Below are 24509 nucleotides of genomic sequence, written 5' to 3' on the forward strand. Positions count from 1 at the left end.
GGAGCCTCCCATACTTCTCAAAATCTAGCTTCATTGCAGCCAACTGCTCAATAGTTGATTTTTCTTCGCTTTCCTTCCCCCTTCAGGCACTGTAGCAGCATTAGCAGTCTTGAATTTTCCCACCTGGCTGCCCTTCTTAGGGTTATTATTGTTCTTAAACTTATTAGGAAGAAGTTCAGGATGAAGCTTCCAGCAGGTGTCCTTTGTATGCCGTGGTTTCTTGCAATATTTACACATATACTCTCTTTTCTCAGTAGGGCCCTTCGGATTCATTCCCGCATATGCAAAATGTTCTGTAGATGGACCCTGCAACTACACCTGCCGCCTACTCTCTCACTACTTATCATAGCATATGCCTGTGAAAGAGTAACCTCATCCCTGGCCAAAATGTTCTGTTTGATAATATCAAACTCAGGGTTGAATCTAGTGAGGAAATCAAACACCCTATTTCTCTCCACTAGCTTTCTATGCATTTCAGCATCCTTTTTACTCTCCCATACCACTGTCTCCATAACATCAATTTCCTACCATAGGGATTTTAGTATAGAGTAATAGATTGCCACACTCTTCTCCCCCTGTCTCAGGTTCTTCACATCACTTTTCAATTTGTATGCTCTGGCTACATTCAGTTTCTGTGAATAGGTCTCAGTTACACTGTCCCATATCTCCTTAGCCGAAGACATCCAGAGATAGTGCTGGCTTATATGGGGTTTCAAATTCAGGGTCTCTCTCTTCGGGTTTCACCTTGCTGCCTGTGAGATACTCGAGTTTTCCTCTATTACAAACATAGATTTTTATAGACTGTGCCCAAGCAAGATAGTTCATCCCATCTAGCTTAATTGTGGTAACACCAGTCAAAACGGAATCTACTGAAGCAGGTCCAGAAACTGGCACCTGCTCGAACTCACTTTTGTATGCCTCCATTAATCAAACGGAAATCAACGAACAGAAAATTTTGACTATGTAAACTTACTTAAAGTTAAACTAGAACTTAGGTGCTTGAAAAACTAGGGTTTTGCTTCGTCCAGCAGATGGGAGGAAGAGAGAAGACACTGCCGCACCTACCAGACTAACCCAAACTCTTCCAAACCTGAACCGCCCTCCTTTAGCAGTCACAAGACACCTTCCAAGCACAGAGCGCCACACCCAGAACTAAACTCTCCAAACACTTCTACCAACTAGGCAAGTGATTCTCTATACTATAGAGAACCTATCTCTCCATACACTCTCTTGATTTTAGAGTGTACAGGAACAAAGAAAAAGAAGGAAGAGGAACTGAACCTGCTCTGATACCAAGATGTAAATCAGTCCTCTAATATCAAGATTAAACTTAGTGATTAGTAGAATAGAACAGATCTGAATAACTGTATAAGAGAGGAAGATGGTGAAGAGAAGAGGTAAGAGAAGAAGAAGTTGAATGAATCACCCTTCTCCTCTAACCCTATTTTATTAATCTCAAAAAAATTGATGATGACAAGTATACCCTTAAGTGGGCGGCCAGCTTGGCAGTTACATAAAGAAAATAAAATAAGAACAAATAAAAGCCCTTTAAGTGAGGCCCATCAACATAAAATAAAAGATAAACTAAAGGATATCACATGTAAGGCTATTAGGGCCATTCGGCCCAGTCTCTTTATAGGATGCAATCAACTGCAGATAGACAGGCTCGGTATGAGGGGGAAATGTGATCATAGGAGACATATTGGGTAATGGGGTGTTTGGTAGTGCATGACCTGACTCCCTTTCTTTGAGCAATAGGAATGTCAAGGTCATCCACAGTAGGAGTAGGAGTATCAGTAGGTGTAGTAGGGTTTGGACTTACCTCTTGGGAGTCTAAAAGTGTCGGTTACTCAATGTTTGGCTGTTCCACATCTCTATCACATTGCTGATCTCTACGGCATGTACGTTGGAAGGCACAAAAGGGAGTAAGGTCCGGAATAGAAGGAAGAGAGACTTGGTGGACCTGAACTTGCTTCTCCTCTTCTACACTACTACTCTTCCCCTGAGGAGAAGCAGGGAAGAACGGTTCAGACTCAAAGAAGGACACATCCATAGACACAAAAAATTTATGGCTAACGGGATCAAAGCACCGATACCCTTTTTGAGAGGAGGGATACCCAGAAAGATACAAGGAATGGACCGAGGGTCTAACTTACCTTGAGATGGAGACAAATCATGGACAAAGGAACGACAACCAAAAACTCTCATGGGAATGGAAAATAAAGGGGACTGAGGGAACAACAATTGATGAGGGGCCATGTAGTTCAGCACTCTGGAGGGCATGTGATTGATGACATAAGCAGCTGTAAGTATAGCATCCATCCAAAATCTTTTTGGAACACTCATGTGTAACATCATCCCTCGAGCTACCTCAAGGAGGTGTGTTTTTTCTTTCTACAACACCATTTTGTTGTGGTGTTCATGTGCATGAGCTCCTATGAATAGATCCGTGGGAGGCAAAGAACTCATTGAGCTCATCATGGAAATATTCTTTTGCATTGTCTGATTGGAAGATCTGTATTTCAACATGGAATTGTGTAAATACCATCCTCTGGAAGTCTTTCACAATCTTTGGAACTCTGTCTCTACTACGCATAGGGAATCCCATGTATAGCGAGAGAAGTCATCGATCAATGTGATAAAGTACTTATATCCGCCCTCAAAGATTATAGTAGTAGGCCCTCATACATCAGAATACACAACATGAAAAGGAACACTTGATCTTTTATTATTTGAGTGAAAAGTTGTTCTACATTGTTTGTTCAACTGACACGTTTGATACTGGAACTCTAACACTGAACATTACTTAAGTAAAACCGGAAACAAAGACTTTACTATTTCAAAAGAAACATGACCTAATTGACTATGCCACAAAAAAAATTGACTCTTATTTAGTTGACTATATGAATCTGAGGATGACACTAAGAGACCAACTTTGTTGTCGAGAATGTAAAGACCATCCACTAGGCTCCCTCTACCAATCGTCCTCCTGGAAGTTAGATCCTAAAAAACACATGAACCAGGAAAAAAAGTTACACTACAGTTTAAAGAGTTTGTGATTCTACTGATTGAAAGAAAATTTATAGGAAGTTGAGGGACATGCAATACACAATTTAGGTTTAGGCCATGGGGAAGAGATATTGATCCTTGGCCTGCAATGGAGGAGAATGATCCATCTGCAAGCCTCACTTTATCCCTTCCTGACAAAAGGCTACAAATCTGAAACAAGTTCGGCTTACCGGTAAGTGGTTAGAGGCCCCTGAGTCAATGATCCAAGGGGAACTAGTGGTAGTAGTGACATGGAATGCAGAAGCCACATTGCCTAATGTAGATGCAAATGAAGTAGGAGTACCCGTGACCGAACTATCCATCTATTGCAAAGCCCTATTATTTGACTCCAAGTGGTCTCTGAAGGAATTCATGATATCTTCCTTGCAGAATTAGTAAGGTGGTCCCGGGTAGTACCAACAACTTGAGTATCTTGGGTTGCCACATGTGTTGCATTATGTGCTGTGTTCGTCTTCTTCTAACCTTGCCCTTTACCCTGTTCTTGGTTCTTCACTGCCCACTTTGGTTTCCCGCTAATGTTGTGCCACGTGTATGTCATGAGCGCCGACAGTGGGTACAAAACAACTTGTCTTTATCATCAGCCTTCTTGGTGTCACTTTTCTTCCCCATGTTGTTATTGCTCATTACAGCCAATGCAACTTGTTGCTCCCCCTCGGTTGTATCCATCACACTTCGCCTACTTTCTTCAGATTGAACAAGGGCATATACCTCGTGAACCGGCGTCAACTCTTTACTTCCTAAGATCTGAACTCTCAAGGGTTCATAGATAGGGTTCAGTCCCAACAAGAAGTCAAACACACGCTGCTGAGAAACCAGCTTCCTGTAGGCCTTAGCTTCATCATCACGTTTCCACTCTATAGCCTGATAATGATCCAATTCTTTCCATACGGAAGTAAGGGCTGAATAATAGGTAGACAAAGCTATGATTTCCCTGTTTATAGGTTGAGGATTCAGCTTGCAACTGGTAAACCTTGGCATAATGCCTTTGCTCAAAATAGGTGGTTTTGGCCTGTTCCCAAATCTCACTAGCGGTGTTTGCCCACATAAAGTTCTTCTTTACATCAGATTCCATGGCTGCAAGGAGCCAAGACATCACCATACTGTTTTCTTGGTCCCACCTATCATGTTCAGCTGTCTCACTCTTGGGTTCTTTCACCCTTCCATTTATGTAATCAGATTTTCCCCTTGCTGTTACATAAAGTTTTACACTTTAGCCCACTCCAGTAGTTTAGACCATTTAGAGGAGTAATGGGCATGGGAAACATCATATTGTCACTTCCCATACCAGCTGTGCTGCGGGTTGATGTAACCCCCGATGAAGTTGAATCATAGTTTGCCATAGAGTACTGCTGAATCAGACCAAATCCCACACAACTACACAACAACCACAATCAGAATACCAACCCCCAAGAAACTTACTTCTGGAATGTGGAAAAACAAAGAACTGCTGAAATCAACTAAGTGATGGTTCAACCATTAAAACAGCCAAGTAATCAGTCCAGCACTAGCCATTAGAATAGTATACTAGCAGTTCGGCTGCAGCACATGCAATCTAACAGTTCAGCATCTAAACGAAGGTATAAAACCAAAAAAGTAAGGCCTTCACACCATTGGCCATAGAAAAACACAAGAACACATACCCTACCCAGCACCACCTTCACACCATTGGCCATAGAAAAACACAAGAACACATACCCTGTCTAGCATCTGTACGAAGGTGCCAACCCAAAAATTAACCTCACAGCACCGAACAGATAAGGAAGGGAGTCTTTACTGCATCACCCTTCTTCTGCTAGGGTCTCCTTGATGTTACGACCAAGGAAGAACCCAAAAGAAGAGCCACAAGTGGCCTGCTAGGGTTTCTCTGTCTTCCACGTCCAAGTAATCAAAGAAGAAAGAGGACAAAGCAGGTTCAGATGGGAGAAACAGGTTTTTATAGCCCAAAACCTTGCTCTGATACCATGTAATCATCATTCATGGAGAGAGAGAGACGAAAGAGAAGAGAAGAGAAGAGAAGAGAGAAAAGAGGAGAAGAGGAAGATTTGATTGAGACACGAACCAAAAAACTATTTTGGCTGCCGCAGTTTAGTTATTTATATTAACTTAATATAAAAGGAATGGGAGATTACAAGTATGCCCCTGGTGGCACTCCCTAGTAACAAACTAATAAAAAAAGAAAGAAACTAGCTGGTTGACAGCATCTTAGGCTGACAGCACACTAACCGCAACTGTAAAATAACAATTAAATGATCCTCACAACAGTCTACAAGTTTAGCAAATCTAACCCGTCTTTCATCTGACGTGTTGAACCAATCAAAGTATTCCTCTAGTGCTGCCAACCAATTGGAGAAAATTCGTGGATTGATGTCACCTCTAAAACTAGGAACTTCTATCTTCACTTTACTAGTAATATCATCCCGATAGTCATCTATATTAGTCTTAAAATGCTCCACCAACTCATCATATAAATCATTTAAAGTACCTTGAGTTTGTAGAGTTCGAGACCTTAGGGGCTTGATGGCAGTCTTTAGTGGGTGGTTCACATGTGGACAGTAGGGTTATTGATGTTAGAACCCTCTGCTTCAGCTCCTCCATGTGGAACACCAGTGCTATTTTCTCTTCTTGTTCTTCCATCAACACTTTGACTTGAGCTTCTAGTATGTCCACTCGATTAATAAGTGCAAGAAACAACTCTTCTTAAGCTTGTTCACTTAATCTTCCTCTCATGTTTCTACTATGGTAATGAGCCATTTAAAACCTGGCTCTAATACCAAAACTGATGCAGTAGGGCTGGAACAAACTAACACAAGACCGAAAGAGAGGAAGAGAGAGTAGAAAGGGTAGAGAAAGAGAAGAGAGAAATCCCAAGGAATCACTCCAAGGGGTCCTAGAATCACTCTAGGGTTTGTAGGAATCACTCCATACAGCAAGAGAGCTCTTAAGAAATCTTCATTCATTCATCAGCCTCAAAAGGAAGAGAATACATCTATTTATAGAGTGACTTGTGTGGTCCGGAACACTGTTCACCATAATTACAAAAAGTGCCACTCTTTGTCTTGTGCATCATGAAACACAATAACTTTCTATCTACTAATGCAGACAAACTGAAAATTGAAAGACAAGCACGACTAAGCTATAGGAACAAGATGTTATAGCCCAAGTCCACATTGGGCTGGTCAAAATGTCGAAAATACCCCTGACCAGATCAGTCCAAGTCTGAAGAGTCTTCTCCATGCCAAATCAGAACCTGTTTGTTGGCCTTCTTCTTACGAGAATAGGCCTTATAATGCATAGACCGATCCCCATCACATGGTATCGGTGGATTTCAGCTCGGTATTCCAACTCTCCATCTTGCTTCAGATAGTTCAACAATTCAAAAGAAAAATGTTGAAAGCCTCCAAGAACAATTTAAAACCACACACACAGGAACAAACCCTTCTGGGAAAAGAAAACCCTAATCGGAGAGAAATCTCTCTTCTCCTAGTGTCTCCCAACAAAGAGTAGAGTGAATCGCCCACTCTAGGAGGCCCAAAAAGGTCCAGAAAACTAACCGCCCCCTACAGAAAAATAAAAAAAAATCCAACGATACCTATGCGCCCAAGATCAGATAAAAAACAAAGAGTCCAGCTTTTCTAGGACTCTTCCCCGTACTCTAGTTCTTCCTGATTTTGATGCCAAAATGAAGATCACCTTCCTAATGACTGGATCTCACAAAAAAATCCAAGAACTGGGCAATCTATAGCAGATCAATTAACCCTTTGTTACTTTATGCAGTCGGCTGATCTAGGGCTGCATGAGAATGCTCCAAAAACCCTAACCTGGCTCTGATACCAAGTAGAAATCTGCTGAAATAAAAAATATAAAAGAAAAGAGTGTTTTCTTGAAGAGAGAAGGAAGAGAGAAGAGATCTTGAGAAGAAAGAGAGCAATGATCTAGCTGCCCCCTTTGCTTATTATTTATATTAAAAATATAAGAGGAGTACAAAGACTACTATGCCCTTATAGGGCAGCAAAACATAAAACAGCATATAAAATACTCAAAAAAATAATAAAATTTGGGCTCACATAATTGCTGTGGTCCCCACTTCCTATCTAACAACTAACATAACACAACTATTCTTAAAACAACACAAAACTAACTAATCTTCAACACACTTGTTGAAGGCATTACCATCAAGATTCTACATTGGCTGAAAGCTTTGCAACTTTTCAAGGACTTTTCCTCAGTTGATTTAATTAGAAGTTGGAGTTCTATAGCTGTATCCTCTTCCTCTTCTCCTATAGTTCAAGAGAGTTGGTCCCCACCGCCACAGTTCAGGGTGAAATTGAATTTTGATGGAAGCTCCTTAGGTAATCCAGGTCCATCAGGAGTTGGGGGTGTTTTTCAGAGATGATGAAGGAAGAGTGTTGGCCCTATACTTGGGTCGATTGGGGTGGGAGACTCTTTAAGGGCAGAAGTCAAGGCCTTACTCCAAGGCCTGTGATTGGCAAAACAATGGGGAATGCAACACTTAGAAGTGGAAGGAGACTCCAAGCTGGTAATAGGGTGGATGCAAGCTAGAAACCTAGGATGGGTAAGGTCAGCAAATGGAATGGCTGACGCTTTAGATAAGCAAGGAATTAATAGGGAGGCTTTGTTTTGGGCATGTTTGTAAGGCTAATATTGTTTTGGCTTCTCCAACCATCCTTTGGGTGGTGATACTTGCACTCTTTATTTAACTTCAATGAAAGTTACCGTTTCCTATCAGAGAGAGAGAGAGAGAGAGAGAGAGAGAGATTTTTAAGAGGTAAATTGGTTTCAGATGGAACATTTGGACTACGATAAGATCTGAATTTTGTTTCATCAGTTGCATCCCATGCTCAAATCTGTTTGAATGATTATCTTATCCTTATCCAGTGTTTGAAAACTAGGTTAGATCACATCCAGCATAAATTATCAAAAATATTTGTAGACATGGCTAGGCTGTGGACTTTTTTTACCCAGTTCATCTTCATATTTTGATAATACTTGCATGAACCATAATTTTGACTTCAGTACATAGATATGATATCTGAGAAACCGAAAACTGAAATGTTTGGTTGCTACTCTTTCTAATTAAATCTCCTGCTTTACAAAATTAAAACTAGTGGAGGAGATGCTAAATGTCACAGAATTTTGCAGGCATCATTCATGCCTGTACTTGTGCTAGCGGCAAGATTATGTCCAGAGGGCATGGAAGCAACTCTGTTTGCCACCCTAATGTCCATTTCAAATGGAGGTAGCGTTGTTGGAGGATTGATAGGTGCTGGTTTGACGCAAGTCTTTGGTGTCACAAAGGACAACTTTGACAACTTGGCTTTGTTGATATTTCTGTGTAATGTGAGTTCCTTGTTACCTTTGCCACTTCTTGGCCTCATTCCCAGAGATGGCCCAGATTCCACGTCAAAGAGGAATATGGATGTTGAACAGATGAAGACAAATTAAATTAGCAGGTTTACCTCCATGACATGGCCCCTAAAATTTTTTTTAGGCCAGCAGGTATCAACTATGTCACCTCCTAATTGCAGACTTAAAGGGGGAGGAGGATGTAGTTAGTGTGAATATAACATGCCTACATAAAAGGAAATTCTCTTCCTTCTTTCCTTTTGTTTCTGCATTTATTTTGATGGTCATACAAAACTTCTAAATGCCAATTTCTCCAATAATCAACAGTTGGAGTCTGGAGCTGAAGTGGCCAGGGAAGGATTCCTTCCTATTTTCTTCAGCTTCAGAAGAGGTGATTTGATTTGTTTTCTTTGGCCTTGTTTTTGCTGGAACAAAGCATCCCCAGTATAGATGAGACATTTTGAATTCCTATCCCTGCATTGTTTTTGCAAAGGCTCCCTGTCTACCTGTGTTTCGTTTGAACATTGAACCACTGCAAGGTGGAACCGTGGAAGCCACTGCGCAACATTCTGCATCTATTTGTCCACATTCCAGTGTGGCCCTAGTTTCGTACAGAACATGTGACTACTGTCGGGCTAATTATTCATTTGTTTCTAAGATACTTTTGACATTTGGTTCTGCATTGAATTGTACAATAGTAAGCTCTTATTCAGTAGCATGGCAATCTGTATATTGTAGAGTTAGAAATTACATTCTATCCAAAACAAGATTCAACGATGTGATTGTCTCAGAGATGCTGTCCCCTTGAAACAATGTCATTGACTCCACCTGACCTTTCACTGGCATGAGTTCTATGTCGACTCTAAAAGGGTAATGTCATCAAAATCAATCAGCCAGTTTTGTTCCAATTAGTTGGGTTTGTTTACAATTACATGGATGCTTTCTGTTTTCATCTTTCCACTTACATGGGGAAAAGGAAAATGGGGTTTCCAAAGCAAAGGAAAATTCCATGCAGGAGATTTCTGAATCATTTCCCTGAATTATTCACATACTTGATACTTGTTCTTGGTACAATAATAGTAAGGATAACCCAGTGCTTTATTATCTCAGTCAATGTCAGCATCATTTTTACTCTTGAGTGATGACCGTTTGACAGATGGGTCCAGCTTTCTATATTTATCCGACCCTAGACCTGTTCATGGGCCGGGCCGGGTTTTTAGTGTTTATTAACAGAAAAATAATAGGCCTGAGCCCGAGCCCGGCCCGACCAACGGGCCTAGAACTTAGGCCTGAGCCTGGCCCTGATAAAAAGCCCGAAGCTCGAGTCCAAGCCTGAACCCCGACCTAATAAAAGAAAATAAAAAATTTCCCATTCAAATAGACATTATCTATTTTAATTCAGATGTTTTTTTCCCCTATTTAAATGAACAATGGGCCTACAAGTGAATCAACAACTTTCTCAAATCAAAAAATTTATTCAAATGGACATCACATAGGGTTTTTACTTAGGTCTAACTATAGGTCGGGCCGGGTTTACTTAGGTTTAATTATAGGTCGGGCTGGGCCGGGCAATTTTGGCAAAGCCCAAGCCCGGTTTGAGTTTTATGTGGGCCGGGCTTTTTGGCCTGAGGTTAAGCCCGCGGGCCAAAAAGCCTGTTCAAGCCCGTCCGGGGGAACAGGTCTATCCGACCCCGTCCACTACAAATGATGTTGGCATAAATCCAAGGTTTGTATTGTCTCGATTTTTTAATGTGATCAATACATGGCACAGGTGAAATGGCCCATTCCACCTGTACCCAATGTATTGGTCCAATACAGTTTGATACTGACCATATAATGTATCACCGATTTATATTCAAATTTAAATTTATCTCTATTTAAATTTCTCCCTGAATTTCACGACATCAAATCACGATGCTATTTTGAATTAGCATTAGGTTTTAATTTTAACCTTTAATCCAATTTTATGAACTTCGACACTAGAAAAACACTTATCTCCTACCACGTTGGAGGATGTGCAGCCTGCTACAATCATTTTATACACTAATTTTAGGGTTTAGGTTTTAGAATTTAAGGTTTAAAATTTAGAATTTAGAATTTAGGGGTTTAGGGCTTAAGAGTTTAGAGTTTAGAATTTAGATTTTAAGATTAGGGTTTAAGGGCTTAGGGTTTAGGAATTAAGGGTTTAGATCTAAAAATCAGAAGGTGATAGGACATATGTTCTCCAACGTGGTAGGAGAAAAGTATTGCCCTTGATACTAATATAATATGTTTTTAAGTATCAATAAAATTTTTACCAAAAAAAAATATTAATAGAATTTATGTTGGTTTTCCAAAGTATGCATTCATGTCTTAACTCTTTTGAATGTATCCTGATAATTTGCATTATATATAAACTTTTAAAATGTATTTCCTATATATTTATTACCTTATAGTCATTTGAGCCCTAGATTCTGTATTATAAATTGCTCACAAACAAATCAATAAAACCTATTGTCTTATTGATATGATGATATCGTTTGGGAGACTGATATTTTGAACAAATCCCTTAAAAAAAGAAAAAAAGAAAAGAAAACTCATCGACTGGTTATGTGGAGACCCCAAATTGGTTGGGGATTAATGACAATAATTCTCAATCTCCATATACTTCTTCATTTCCAAAGAGATTACATAGAGAAAAGTGTCTTTCTCCGCATCAATGTAATCTCTTTGGAAGTTAATACATGGGAGATAAATCTTGCGAGGAAGACTTGGCTCATACCGGAGGCTGAGCAGAGCTTGGCCCCCCACCATCACAAAGGGACTATCATCACGTGGCATGCTGATTGAGCAACCCACGTGGTGGGCCTCATTAACGTTTACATGTGCTGTCACATCCTCTGTTCCAAACCAAGCTTACTCTACATGGGTTTTAAATAGGCCCCAGCAGACATTTGGGCCACTTTTAGGGGGCCCGGAGAACATCACACAACCAAATGAGACAGCAAGTCAGCAACTACGAATCTTAGATCAAGTTTTCATTTGTGGATTCTTTCATGATTCCAGTTCATATTTTATAGATATCTATATCTTCCTCCCTGTATATTGTACTCTTTCAAGGTTCCATAATCTTCCAGTCAATTATTTCATTTGAAATAATTCAGTCAGGTACATTGTTTCTTTATGTATTTGATTTTCATTTTCTATTAATATGTGCAAAAATCTGACTGTTTTTCTAACTTTAGTTTTTGGTAAGACCTGCTAATTGCCAGTTCAAAACCTCGGAAATGGAGTTAGTTGAGAACTGGTAAAGCCCCTAATGATTTGAGTGGATTAAACAAGTCTATGGACCCCAATTGAATCAACAAAAAGATTGACAGATTTTTCTGCTAAATACTTTTAATCTTCTAACAGCTTTTAGTCTGATAATAAATGTCAAAGGATTCATTAAGAGGAAGGCAGGTGCAGCCCACCATGAATCCATGATCACCCACTCCATTGTATAAGAGACCTATTGACTATGTGTTTTCTCATCCAAATCATCCTTATGCATCAGATTCTCTGCATTCTGCAGTCGGTTCCGAAATTTTACGTGAATGGTGGGACTAAAAAGGGCATCTTTTTGCAACATGGCTGAGCTCAATTGAGCTGAAACTTAGGATGTTAAAGTTGTGTTCCATGCGGCCCTGTCACTTCTGCGGCATGAGTACAATTCCTGAAAGCAAGTCATCATCTTCATCTGATCCTAGAATCATGATAAGTTGGTGGATTTGGGCTGTGGATAACTATGATATATCATTTTATATCTAACAACAGCTATGAACAACGTTTAGTAAACTTACATGATAAGATGACAAAAATAGCAGAGTGATTTGGGAACTTCCCATTTTTTATTTTTTGATAAGAGGGCATACCCTTGATGATAAGTCTACGTTACAAACACCCCATGTCTTTTACAGTAGTTTCGTTGTATATTCAATATAGAGGTGCCCTGTTTACAAAAAAAAATAAAAGCCGGGGGGGGGGGGGGGGGGATGCGCCGAAATGAATCCCCAACTATTTAATTGAGAAGGAAAGTGCCAAATGATTGATTGAAATGAGAAACAATAGTTTCTCAAATGGAAGAGAGAATCCATATTGGAAACTGAGTGCAAGAGGGGAGAGATCAGAGGGAAGTATGTGGGCGCATGTGAAATTCATTAAATACATATTCTATCCATTAAAATTTACTTATCCTGATCTGAAAATCAGGGAAGCCAACAAGAACCCATGTCTGCTGTGAAAAAAAATACAAGAACCCATGTCAGAAATCATTAACTCTGAACAATGGGTGTAGAGCTAAAACTATGGATCTATGATGATCCATTAGAACCTAAGATATTTTTTTATAGAAGAACACATGATTAACCCAAACAACTCTTAATCAAGACAAAATAGTGCAAGAAGACAAGATGTTACGATTTCATCATTTTTGTGCATTTTTTAGTTTCCTTTTTACAGCTTTTCTTTTCATGGCTTACCTGTACAAGCCTTGGCTCAAGTTCCACCGTCGAGCTTTGGCTTAATTAGATGAGCCAGATCTAGATAAATAAATGGAGGTAGACGGCCTAGACTCATGTCTAGTGTCGATGCCAAAATTGCCAACCTCCGAGCTTTGGAATATGAAACCCATTTATGAAAACAGTAGCAGAGTTTGACTGGGAAACCATCGAAATGTGAAATAGATTTGGAACTAGTTTCTGTTCAGGGTTTGATTAAATAATTAATTGGCTTTCGAACACATTAAATGATTTCATTTAATTCTAATGTGTGCATATGGGAATGAGAGAAATCTGTCCAATTGTTCCAACTTAGGCCCCGTTTGATTTGCACTTTGGCAGGAATAAGGGTTTGGATTTGGAATCGAAACCAACTGTTTGGTTGGGCGGAATTAGAATATTATTCTCATTTCTGGTGAAATAGTATTCCTTTATTTGAGGGAATGGTCATTCCCTAACTCTTCATTGAGAATAAAATCACATTTCAGTTGATTCTAATTCTTATTCTCATTCTTATCTGAACCAAATAACCTATAGAAATAGACCATTTCAATTTTGATTACGAGGAATTTTGATTCCGATTCCAAATGTAAATCAAACGGACCTTAAGATCCTAAACTTAGGACTTGGGTTCAAAGGCCGGTCGAGGTTATTAAGTTTTTAAACTTGGAAAAGTTGTACTGAATCAAGTTGGTTGAGTTGAATTATGGATTTAATTCATAAATTTTAATGCACGCCTAAAAGCCCTTGCCTACCCTTAAATGATTGACAACAAATTTTTAAGGCAGCTATCATAATATTTATTAAGTTCTCACCTACTTGATACAGGCTCAAAAGGGTCATAAGTTTTAAATTGTTAATCTATGATTCTGGCTCAGTCAGGCAGTAACATCCTGTCTACACTTGGGCCCCGTTTGTTTTTAGATAAATTATTTACCCAGATAAGTACAGTTATCTATATTCTCTTCTACCCAGGTAAGTGTTTTATGTTTTCGTTTTTATCTTATACATTTTTGTTTTTAGTGTCTATTTAATTTAGTAAATTTCCCTGTAGTAATTTATCCCCCCGGGTTTCAACATGACCCATCACCGCACACCACCAGATAATAGGGGTCGAACTTGGGTTGGACCAGCCCGAACCCAATAAGTCATTCAGCTCAGCCAATTCATCCATTATCAAACAGCCCGCCCCTAGGAAAATTTAACAATTCGTGATTCTTACAAGTAGCAACGAGTTAGGAGAGATTTTCCCTAACTGGGCCTTTGTGTCTTCGTGAAAGAGGGAAGGAGGGATTGAGAAAATATCAATCAGGAGGCCTCCTAGGCAGGATTTTTGAGGATGGGGGCCCATCTGTGCCACCTCAGATCTGGACTGGGTAAATGCCCTTGTACCCATTACCACACCAGTGGTGCCCAATTTCCAGACAAAAAACAATCCAGGGTTTGCAACACTGAGGAACCCATGTGCCACATCAATATTATGTCTGTGGACCCCAACGTATATGATGCTGACCTTCTCCTATTCCTCCTATCAGGATGAAAGTGAGATGATATCAGGATTCACATGGTAGGCAAGATGTCTCTAGATGAGGATGGGCGCAAGAGCTAACAGATGCCAGTTTGTGAAGACGTAATTTTGAGTGTTGATGATACTTTTATAGACAACATGTAGGGTCTGGAGCCAGAGGACCGGCCCAGCCCATTCTGGCCTTCATATGGATATGAAGGGTTCCAGCATTAAATGGGTCCCAGAATTGAGTTAAACTGGGCCAAAATCGGATTCACGCGGCACCTTTTGGAACCTAGAAGCTCCTTATCTATATGGGGCCTGGGCAAGTGGGCATCATTTCATTCATGGTCCTGGAGCTGTTTTAAACGTGAGGGGTCCAAGCATGGACTCTGTGTAGCGTAACCCTACTAGAGTAATCGATCATGGAATGAAATGAAAAATGATTCATTGCCGACCAGCCAAATAGGGTTATGCTGTAGGGTTGATGTTGGTATACTTAAGTGATTACTAGTGTTTTTAATCCGTCGTTGACCTGGTTTGTCGGACTGTTCAACCCGTCACATATATATATATATATATATATATTATTTTACAACTTACAATATATTTTTTAATTATGTATTTATATTTTTTGTATATAATAATTATTTTTATTATTTATTTGTGATATCATAAATTGACCAATTCAATCCAAATGGTTGAACCACAGACCCGCTGGGTTTTCAAAACGCTGATTCTCACTCATTGTTTAACAATGCATAATAAGCACCAAAACTTTAATCTGGTAACAAACAGGGGAAGACCGGAGCAAATTATTGACAAATCTAGTTCTAGTTTTAACACTGGGGACTGATTTGGGCTCATCCCATTTTATTTTGATAAAGATAATACATGATTCAAAAGGTAAAAATAGGACTTTGTTATTATTAAGTACTTAGTGTAAGAGACACGCCTATGCACATTTGCAAGTAACCATATATATGATATTGGATTTAACTTTTATGATTACACGAATTTCTAGATAAGTATTAATCATTTATGATATATATAATATGGAATTTAACTTTTATTATTAACTACTATACATATATATATATAAATAATTATTAATTATATATGATATATATAATATGGAATACGATGCAAGTATTCACTTATATTTATACTTACAAATTTTGGATGTACCACGGTCATTTTCAATTAATATTTTATATCGTTTGATAAGATGCAATCATGTAGATGTTTACTCCAATAATTAAACAAATAGGGTGCTGAGTAATACGGGCACAATATCCCACCAATTGGGTGGGGGTATGTCCTCTGATCACGTAACCATCAGCACCTTAGCTAGTATTAGTGTGGTACACCCATAATAAGAGAGAGAGAGAGAGAGAGAGAAAGAGAGAGGAACATTGTATCTCAATCATTTAAATGCGCCTTCAAGTTGTCACTTTAACCATCATCTAAAAGGTTGTCCATACAATGTTGGCTCCTCTTTCACCACAAACGAAGGAAATCTCTAAAAAAAAAAGGCAAAAAGATGGAAAGAGAAGAAAACAAAGAAACAATCTCAAATTAGGGCTGTAAATGTTGATCTAATCCAATTTGAATCCGATCCATATATATTAGATTTGAATATAACAAATCAAATTTGAATATATAGAATAGAATTCATTTCGAATTCAAATAGACCCCTGATCAAATCTACTGTGATTATGATTATATTCGATTATATATGTACTTAACCAAAGCCTATCCTCTATCTACTATTTTTGTCTTCTCTTTGAAGAGACTCGAATGGCTGGGGTATTAGAGTCTACTTCCCCAAGATCTCCTCTAAACACCTCTGTATCATGGATGAACATTCAAAGAATGCATTTTTGAAGCATTCACATTTGGTCATAAGTTCAAAGAGAACTAATAGGAAAAAACAAGGCTCAAAAAAGACGGAAATCGTTACTATAGAAGAGCGTTGGTTTGGGGGTTTAAGACATGAATTATAGCAGTTTATCAGCTTGAAAACAACGGCTTCATTAGCAAGGTGCCAACCAGCAGGTTGGTAAGGCCTTCTGCTGGTCATAATGGAGACTTGAGATTGAGTCCTGCTTTCACCTGGGTTGGGAGGGGGGGTGTTATAGATTGGGGGATGGGCTACTCCAATTGTGTAGCCCTTCAAAACAAATCTTCCCCCTTTCCTCCCTCCCCCTCCTGTTTTCTTGGGCCAGGCCTAGACAAAAAAGAAATGGACCTAAAATGATACATTTGACTTATAATTTAACAATGGATATATCATTAAATAGAATGGAATGGCGAGTGGAACAGGATTTATGTAGCAGGCCCATATAATTGGGATAAGATTTGGATGGTGATAGGATTATGTTGATAATCCTAATAAATGCATCCCTCTTTTTCTTTACTCTTTAGGGTTTTTATCATTTCCTCACTTCATAAATTTTTATTGATTTGTACAATTTGAAATAATTCTATGGATTTATCAAATTTATGAGACAGAACAAACCATAAATTACTCCTAGAGTTATTACCTATGCTCTCCCATGATAATAATACTGACTTCATATAAATTTCTTGGAAGGAAAAAAAAAAACAAGCCTCAAATTCAAGCATCTATGGTTCCTAAGTCCAGGGCTTATTCCAACAGCCAGCGTGCCGCCTGTTAATCCCATTGGCTTGGAGCCTTGGATTCTCAATTCAAGAACGGAGAAAGATGTGGGTCAAAATGTAGTAGGCACGTTAGACAAGCATAATGAATGAATACGTAATAGCTGTGTGATAGATGTTCTAATTAATGTATGCTTCATCCAAACGTTTTTGTTCCCTTAGACAGAAAATATTCATTATTTTATTATCTTTGCTCCGTTACATATTGTGCTTACCTAATGTGCCTATTACATTCCAACCCGAAAGATGTATGTATTTTCTTTCATTTTCCGCAGTGGAACTCATTTGCGCAGAGGTCTATTCATGAATGGGTTTTTTGGCCAAGGACCTTGGTCCTTTGAGGACCATTTAACACTTTCACATAGAAGTATGCGATTCAAGGCCTTCCACGTTTTATTCAGAATAAAACTGTTTTTCACGTTTAGATTTGTTTGGCCTCTCTCTCTCTCAAAGGCTTGTCAATTGCTTTTCTAAGGGATAAGAAAATTCATGGACGTTACTGCTGCTTGTTATATTTTCAACAAAAAAAGTGTCCCATTATCCCATCTTGGCCAATGGTGTAAGAATTACTGCACAATACTCCGCTTCAGTTTTGATGGGCTTAAGTTTTTATAGGGAAAATTCTTGATTAATAATTTGGGCCTAGTAACACTTTGGTTCCCGAATTTTAAAATGTGATAACTCAGTACTCGAACTTTTATAAATTGTTAATCTAGTACCTGTTGTTAATTAACCCGTTAATCAACCGTTAAGTGACATTTGAAAAGATATAAATACCTTTCGAGTGTTGTTTAATTTTCTTTATTTATCATCAAAATGTTGATAAGAAAAGAACAGTCCCAAATCCTTGTCTCTTTTATTAAAAAAAGTTAGGGTCACTAGAAAGCCCATTGAGACATGATCCCAACTTTCTTGAATAGAAAAAGTAAAAATTTGGGACTGTTCATTTTTTTTTATCAACGTTTGAATGGTTGATAAAAAAAATTAGATGACACTTAAAATACATTTGTATCTTTTAAAATGCCATTTAAGGACTGTTTAACGAATTGATTAATGATAGATACTGAATTGGCACATTATGAAAAATCAGATATTGAATTAATGTATTTTAAAGTTCAAGGACCAAAATGTCACTAAGCCAAAAATACAGGATACTAATTGAAAATTTCCCTTTTTCTTATTATTACTATTAAAGACGGAAGGGACTATACAAGAAGGGCAATAGCACGTCCCCAAGAGTCAGCTAGACAAACAATAGCTAAATTCCACAGAAGGTTAGAGGGAATTCGATTTACTTATAAGAGCTTCGTGAGTGATCTGCTCGAGGCAAGGAATAACTAATTTCGATTATCTTTCATGATGATTGAAAAATCTTTGAAATTTAGAGCCAGGTTATGCACTTACCAAACTACCCCTGGTGTACCCAAATTTGTGCGCTTTAATGTCTAAAAATTACCTAGGTACTGATTCCTAGGTAAAATGGTTGGTCTGAAAAAGTCATTAGAAGAAAATTTAAAGGAAAACCATGCACGTGGCTAAAAAAATGGTTGGTTTTAACTCTCTAGTTCTCTAGATTTTCACGAAATACTGCTTTATTATAAGCTTTCCAGGTTGAATCCACATTGCAAATTTAACTCTCCTAAGAGTAGTTAAAGGGAAAGAATTCAAGAAAACCTAATAGAATAGAGAAGGTGATAAGACTGAAAACCTTTTAAGCCTTCTAACTCGGATTGTTTTACACTTTACACTTCACTGTGAGCATTTGCCTATTGACATCTAAAATGCATTTGGAAAAGTGAAGATATAGATTCTTCTTTATTTTCATTCTTACCTAGAGAAATAATAATATAATCTATAGATCTTATGGTCATGTATGTAAGTTGGAAATTAACATCTTGGAGTGTCACCTTCTATGTTCAGTTATATGAGTTTCCATGAATTTATTGCATGTTACTTCAACCAATTGGCACCTATATCCTTCCTAATTTAGGTTGCATTTGGATAAGCATCAGCATTTACTATTAAAGTCCAAAAGCACAAAAACCCAATTTTAAGTTTTGTGCTTTGAGGCTTCATAAAATCTTGGTTTTAGATTATAATTTTTTTAAAATCAACTGTTTACGAAATGTTTAGAACACTTTTTTTGCTCAATTTTGTTTTTCAATGCCAAAAGATCAAAAGCAAAAGTTTATCCAAATACGCTTAATTAATCTAACCATCCCAATAATGGACTATTCTTTGCCTCCTGGAAAAAAAAAAAAAAAATTATCTTAAGCGCGCAACCATCATGATCACTCCATGAAAAATCCTGGATTTGGTACATGCGTCACCATATGAAATACGGTTGCTCTTCCTTTTATTATTATTCTAATCACTGATCAGGCACATTTCCTTATAAACCCCTTATAAGGGCAACCTGCACAGAAGGAAATTAAGATGAAACTGTTGCTTGATGACCCCTCTTTCAATTAATGGCAATAATAGCCTCTAAGCCTTGAAAGGAATGTCTCAAATTGATAAACTGGGGATTCTCATTTCTCAAATATTTTCTATAGTGTTCATCTTTTTTTTCTATGGTAAAAAAATAAAATTGTTTATCTTCTATTGTTGCAGTAATGCAATTAACATAAACCCCGATGGATCCAACTGATGATCACTATTAGGGGTGGGTTGCCTTTTCTTGTTAAAACAATTTCTGAGTCATTCTCCTCGTTAACATCGATCCCTTTGAATATGGGTGTGAAAGTGAACCCATAAGAAGTCAGCCTAACTTCAGAAAATTAAAACTTAAGGCCAAGAAGAGTTGCCAGTCCAAGGTTGATTAACAAGTGACCGTGACCGTTATTCATTTTTGGGCTGGTGAGTGTGACTGATTGGATGGTTACATGACTAATGACCAAAAACATTGATAATGGCCTAGTGCTGTGTTTGGTAGGTTTGGCCTTTAATATCATTAAGCCATTCCTGTAAAGTCTGAGTTTGGTGACCTTGTATCAAATATCAAGAAGACTCAAATGATTTCTCTCAATTCTTCTTTATATCACGAGTGTCCCATGTGAAGGGTGTGGCCACAGAGATATACCTAACTGGCTAGATTAGAAATTAAAATCCACGGAGATACATAATAACCCTCCCCAGGTTTTGAATTTTATTATCTTTTAGAAAAATATGTAATAAATTAAAAAGAAAGTGTGAATGTTATATTTATACCTTAATCATTACAGTTGCATATTTGCATCTATTTGTTTAATTAGGCATGATGAATATTATATTAGAATAAGGATTTGCTTTTTCTCTTTCATTTTGGTGGTATTCCTCATCTCCTTTCTACAGACATTCGGATTTGCTTCTCTCTTTTTCTTTCGCCTACTTCTTTTTATTGATTTTCATGCATCCCTAGACTATATTCTTTTTCTTCTGATAACTTTCCACTTTCTTTTCACACTTCATTCTTTTTAGTTTTTATTCATAAAATCATCTTTTTTGTGTTCACATTCTATGATTTAAAGTCTCACCAGTGATCATGATATAGTTTCCCTACATGCTTGAATGCCTTTGGCCTCACTATACAAATAATGTTTGACAGGTAAATTCTTTTGAGAAACAAAATAAGGCAGCTGGCGGTCTAAGGCCCTGTTCGCTTTAACCGGGTAAATGCAGTTATCTGGGTAAGTTTTTCTTGGAAAACACTTATCCGACTAAGCACATTTACCCATGTTCTTTTATTTCTCATGTAAATAAAGCAATGACCATTTTAACCATAAAAATCCATTATTAAAAAGGGTATTTTTGTCCCATTCAAGTGTTGGTAACTTTCCCACCTAGGAGATGGATATCAGGAAAATAAACTTTCACTAGTCCCCACATAAATATGAAAAAAGAACATGAGATTCTTAGTCAATGGGAACTAAAATCCCATTGACCAACTTTCCCCCCTCTCAAAATCCAAAAAAAGAACGCCTCCTAAGTGTTGCAATGAATCAATGTTAGAGTAGGGTTGTAGTAGAATTGGCATGAACCATGACGAAATCAAATGAAAAGGGAAAAAATAAACTAAGGATTTTAATCAATTTGTTTGTTCTTTGATATAGATATTGTAAATACTATAGTAAAGTAATTAAAGAGAAGATTAATATCATGTGTTAATTTCATACTACTAATTATTATCTAATTAGTATTTCTTCATATACCTTTGGGAGATGTAGACTATCTAGAAGTTATTCTTCATCATCCAAGCCTTGTCCCAATTAAATGGGGTCGGTTGCATGAATCCTGCTTTGTCATTCTGTTCTTTTCAGTGACATGTTTATTGTTAAATTATGGGTGTTTAAATCATTTCTTACCACTTTCAATTAAGTCCTTTTTAGTTTGTCTCTAACTCTTCTAACCCCTTTAACTTGTAGCAGATTATTTTTTTTAATATGTGTTTATAAGGTATTCTATACATGTAACCAAACCATTTGAATCTATTTTCTCTCATTTTATCACATATCGGAGCTACTCCTAAGTTTATTTGTATGACTTCATTTCTAACCTTATCCTTCCTATTTTTACCACTCATCCATCTGTGCATTTGTATTTCTGTCACACTCATTTTTGGAAATGCATTATCTGAAAATTATTATTGATGTTTATATAGTCTCAAGAGTTTGAATCCTGATGGTAAATCTCTGCTAACTGCTGAAAAATAATGATTTTGCGCAAAAAACAAAAGGCTAGATCTATATCCAATCCACCCCTTCCAAGGACCTTGATAACCGGGGCCAACATTGAATAACTGACTTTTAGGCTGTTTTTAGTTTGAAGGAAAAAGTAGGAAAAGGAAGGAAAATGTAAGGAAACCTATACAAGATTTGAATCAGAGTGCAACAAATGAACAATTTTATCATAAACATTTAGTAAACTCGGCACAATATGGTATTACCCCAGTTCATTTGAAATCAGTGTCTTAAAAATTGAACCGACTATCAACCCAAAAAGAACTCTCTGTGTAGGATGTTGCGGTTCAACCAGGTAATTAGCCGATCAAACCAGTCAAACCATCAAAAACCCAGCACCTGGTCAATTCACCGGTTCAATCGCCCGAGTCAAATAAGCTTTTTGAAACCGCTGTTTGGAATAATTGATAGATGTTAAACCACATTACAATATCTACTAGACAAAATTTACTTGATTTGATGCCTCTAACCACCACAAAAGAAGGTGATCTTTTTCAAAAAGATCAAACAACTGTTTTATTTTATTTTTTAATGATTTATCACTCACCAAAACCGTATCAATAATGTATAAGTTAAATTATTGAATTGGATTACCTTTTGGTGCCAAAGTTCTTCAAAATGAAGCCTTAAAGTTTTCAATTTTATTTAACTTTCCCCTTTTCAATCAATAAAAGCATTCATAGAGTACAAGTTTTAGGTGATGCTTAGTCCCACATAGCATATTATTGCTTGTTATAAAATTATGAAGGATGGAACAAGTCCTGAAATCATCAAAGACTCAGCTTAAAAAGACTTCGCACCAATCAGCCGGGTCAGACTAGATGAATTTGATATTACATACCAACCAAACTTAGTTTGTACCCATTGGACCAGGACATCCTGAACATCCAGGCTGTGGCCTGGGGAGAGACCACATTCCAACACAACACCACCTAGGGGACTTCTTGCTTGTGACTCCATTCTCTTAATTGTCTCAAACCCTAGAAGTTTCAAAATATTTCAAAGTAAGGATATTCTCAATATGCAGAATTTGCTTTCAATCAAATAAAACTCATATTGAGGTCCACACCCAACCGAATAAAGGGAGAGTTGGCTTGTCCCATTAGCTAATACATAACCTTTTGTCTTAAAAAGAATAACCTGATATATGCAATTCCTATGCAATTTGAGTTGGATTCCATTGTTGCATTCAAGTTGAGCTCCATTTACAACCATAGTTGATACATTGGTTTTCCCTTATATGCATGGCCACTCTAAAATTGCTAATTTTTGTTTTCAAACAGAGAAAGATGAGAAAGGAATTGAAATAGGAGCTGAATGAACCTTTTCTAACAGTATACATATAGAATCATTGACTGGGGCACTGGCTAAAATTCTCTCCATATGATGGTGGTGAGGTACAAATAAATAGAAAGAACTTCTCTAACAGCCACATAAACTTATGTTTTCTCAGACTATGGTTCTAGTATTTTCTTGTGACCACCAATTTATTCAAACTCATTTCTGCTAAATGCTTTTCAAATGATTGCTGCCTCTCCATTACTATTGGGGATGAGGTGACCATTCCTATTGTCTTTGCCATATAAAAAAAAAAGGCATCAACCATTGTTGGTCCCAGCTATTTGTGGTCTTGGGAGAGGTGGATTGCATATGAATCTAATCTTTGATTTTTTTTTATAAAGCGGTCCCTCTAAAAGTCAAATTTGCATTTTCATGTTTTTCAGCTCAAGACTTTAATTACCCTTTTACTATGCAATGGTCAATGTTTATGCCATATCCCAATTAAGGGTGTCAATGGACCGGGTTTGGATTGAACTCTTTTCAGTTCAAAATCAATTTGGATGGATTGGACAGACCAATAAGACATATTGGATTGGACCAATCCGATCCAAAATATTTATTAGATTGGATTGGGTTGGATTAAGGCAACATCTGGTCCATTGATATAAGATAAGAATACATGTGTTAATGGACCGGTTTTGAGTTGAAACCAATCTAAATTAAAATGAATTTGAATAGATTGGATGGCTCAGACATTGAATTGAACTGATCCAAATTGGTCCAAAACATTCATTGGATTAGATTGGACCTGATCCATTTATAATGGATTCACATTGGATGAATCGGATTGGACCAAATCCAGTCCAATTGACACCTATAGTCCCAACTTCTAAATTTGATGCATGTACCAATGAAACCCACATGCACTTCATTGGTATCCTTTGAGACTCATATTTGTTATGTCACCACAGTTTTAGTAAATTTTGCAACAATCCAATAGAAAACCGATACAATGCCCATTTATCTTAGGTTGCATTTGGTACCATTGTCATTTTTACTTGCAATGTTTAAGTTGGTCAATATAAATTTTAGGAGAATATATATTTTTTTCTACTACAAATGCTTTGAGTTCTCAATTCAACACTTGGTATCATTGTTGTTTCTTGAGAAAGTGGAATTTGGTGTTTATACTATAAATGTCAGCACCCGGTCTAATGTTTATATTTTTTTTAGTAAAAATGATTATGTAATATGATGTGACAAGATAACTTTTTCAAAAATTTGTATTGACCAACCTTAAATATGATAATTAAAAATGATAATAATACCAAACACAGCCTTAAATGTCACACTAATATGTATCTACTCTAT

General features: G+C 37.4%; 1 protein-coding gene across 1 annotated transcript in view; it reads left to right on the plus strand.

The window, feature by feature from the left end:
* Window positions 1-8690, plus strand: part of LOC148879203 (Major facilitator superfamily protein) — a 53867-nt gene extending 45177 nt beyond the window's left edge. The window contains exon 9 of the mRNA XM_088960642.1: window positions 8230-8690. Coding sequence (XP_088816768.1) covers window positions 8230-8532 — 303 coding nt within the window. The 3' untranslated portion in view covers window positions 8533-8690. The remainder of the gene's footprint in view (window positions 1-8229) is intronic.
* Window positions 8691-24509: the final 15819 nt, after the last annotated feature.

Source organism: Nelumbo lutea, chromosome 1 (assembly GCF_056320005.1).
Source record: "Nelumbo lutea isolate HS-2025 chromosome 1, American lotus-T2T, whole genome shotgun sequence".
NCBI lineage: Eukaryota > Viridiplantae > Streptophyta > Magnoliopsida > Proteales > Nelumbonaceae > Nelumbo > Nelumbo lutea.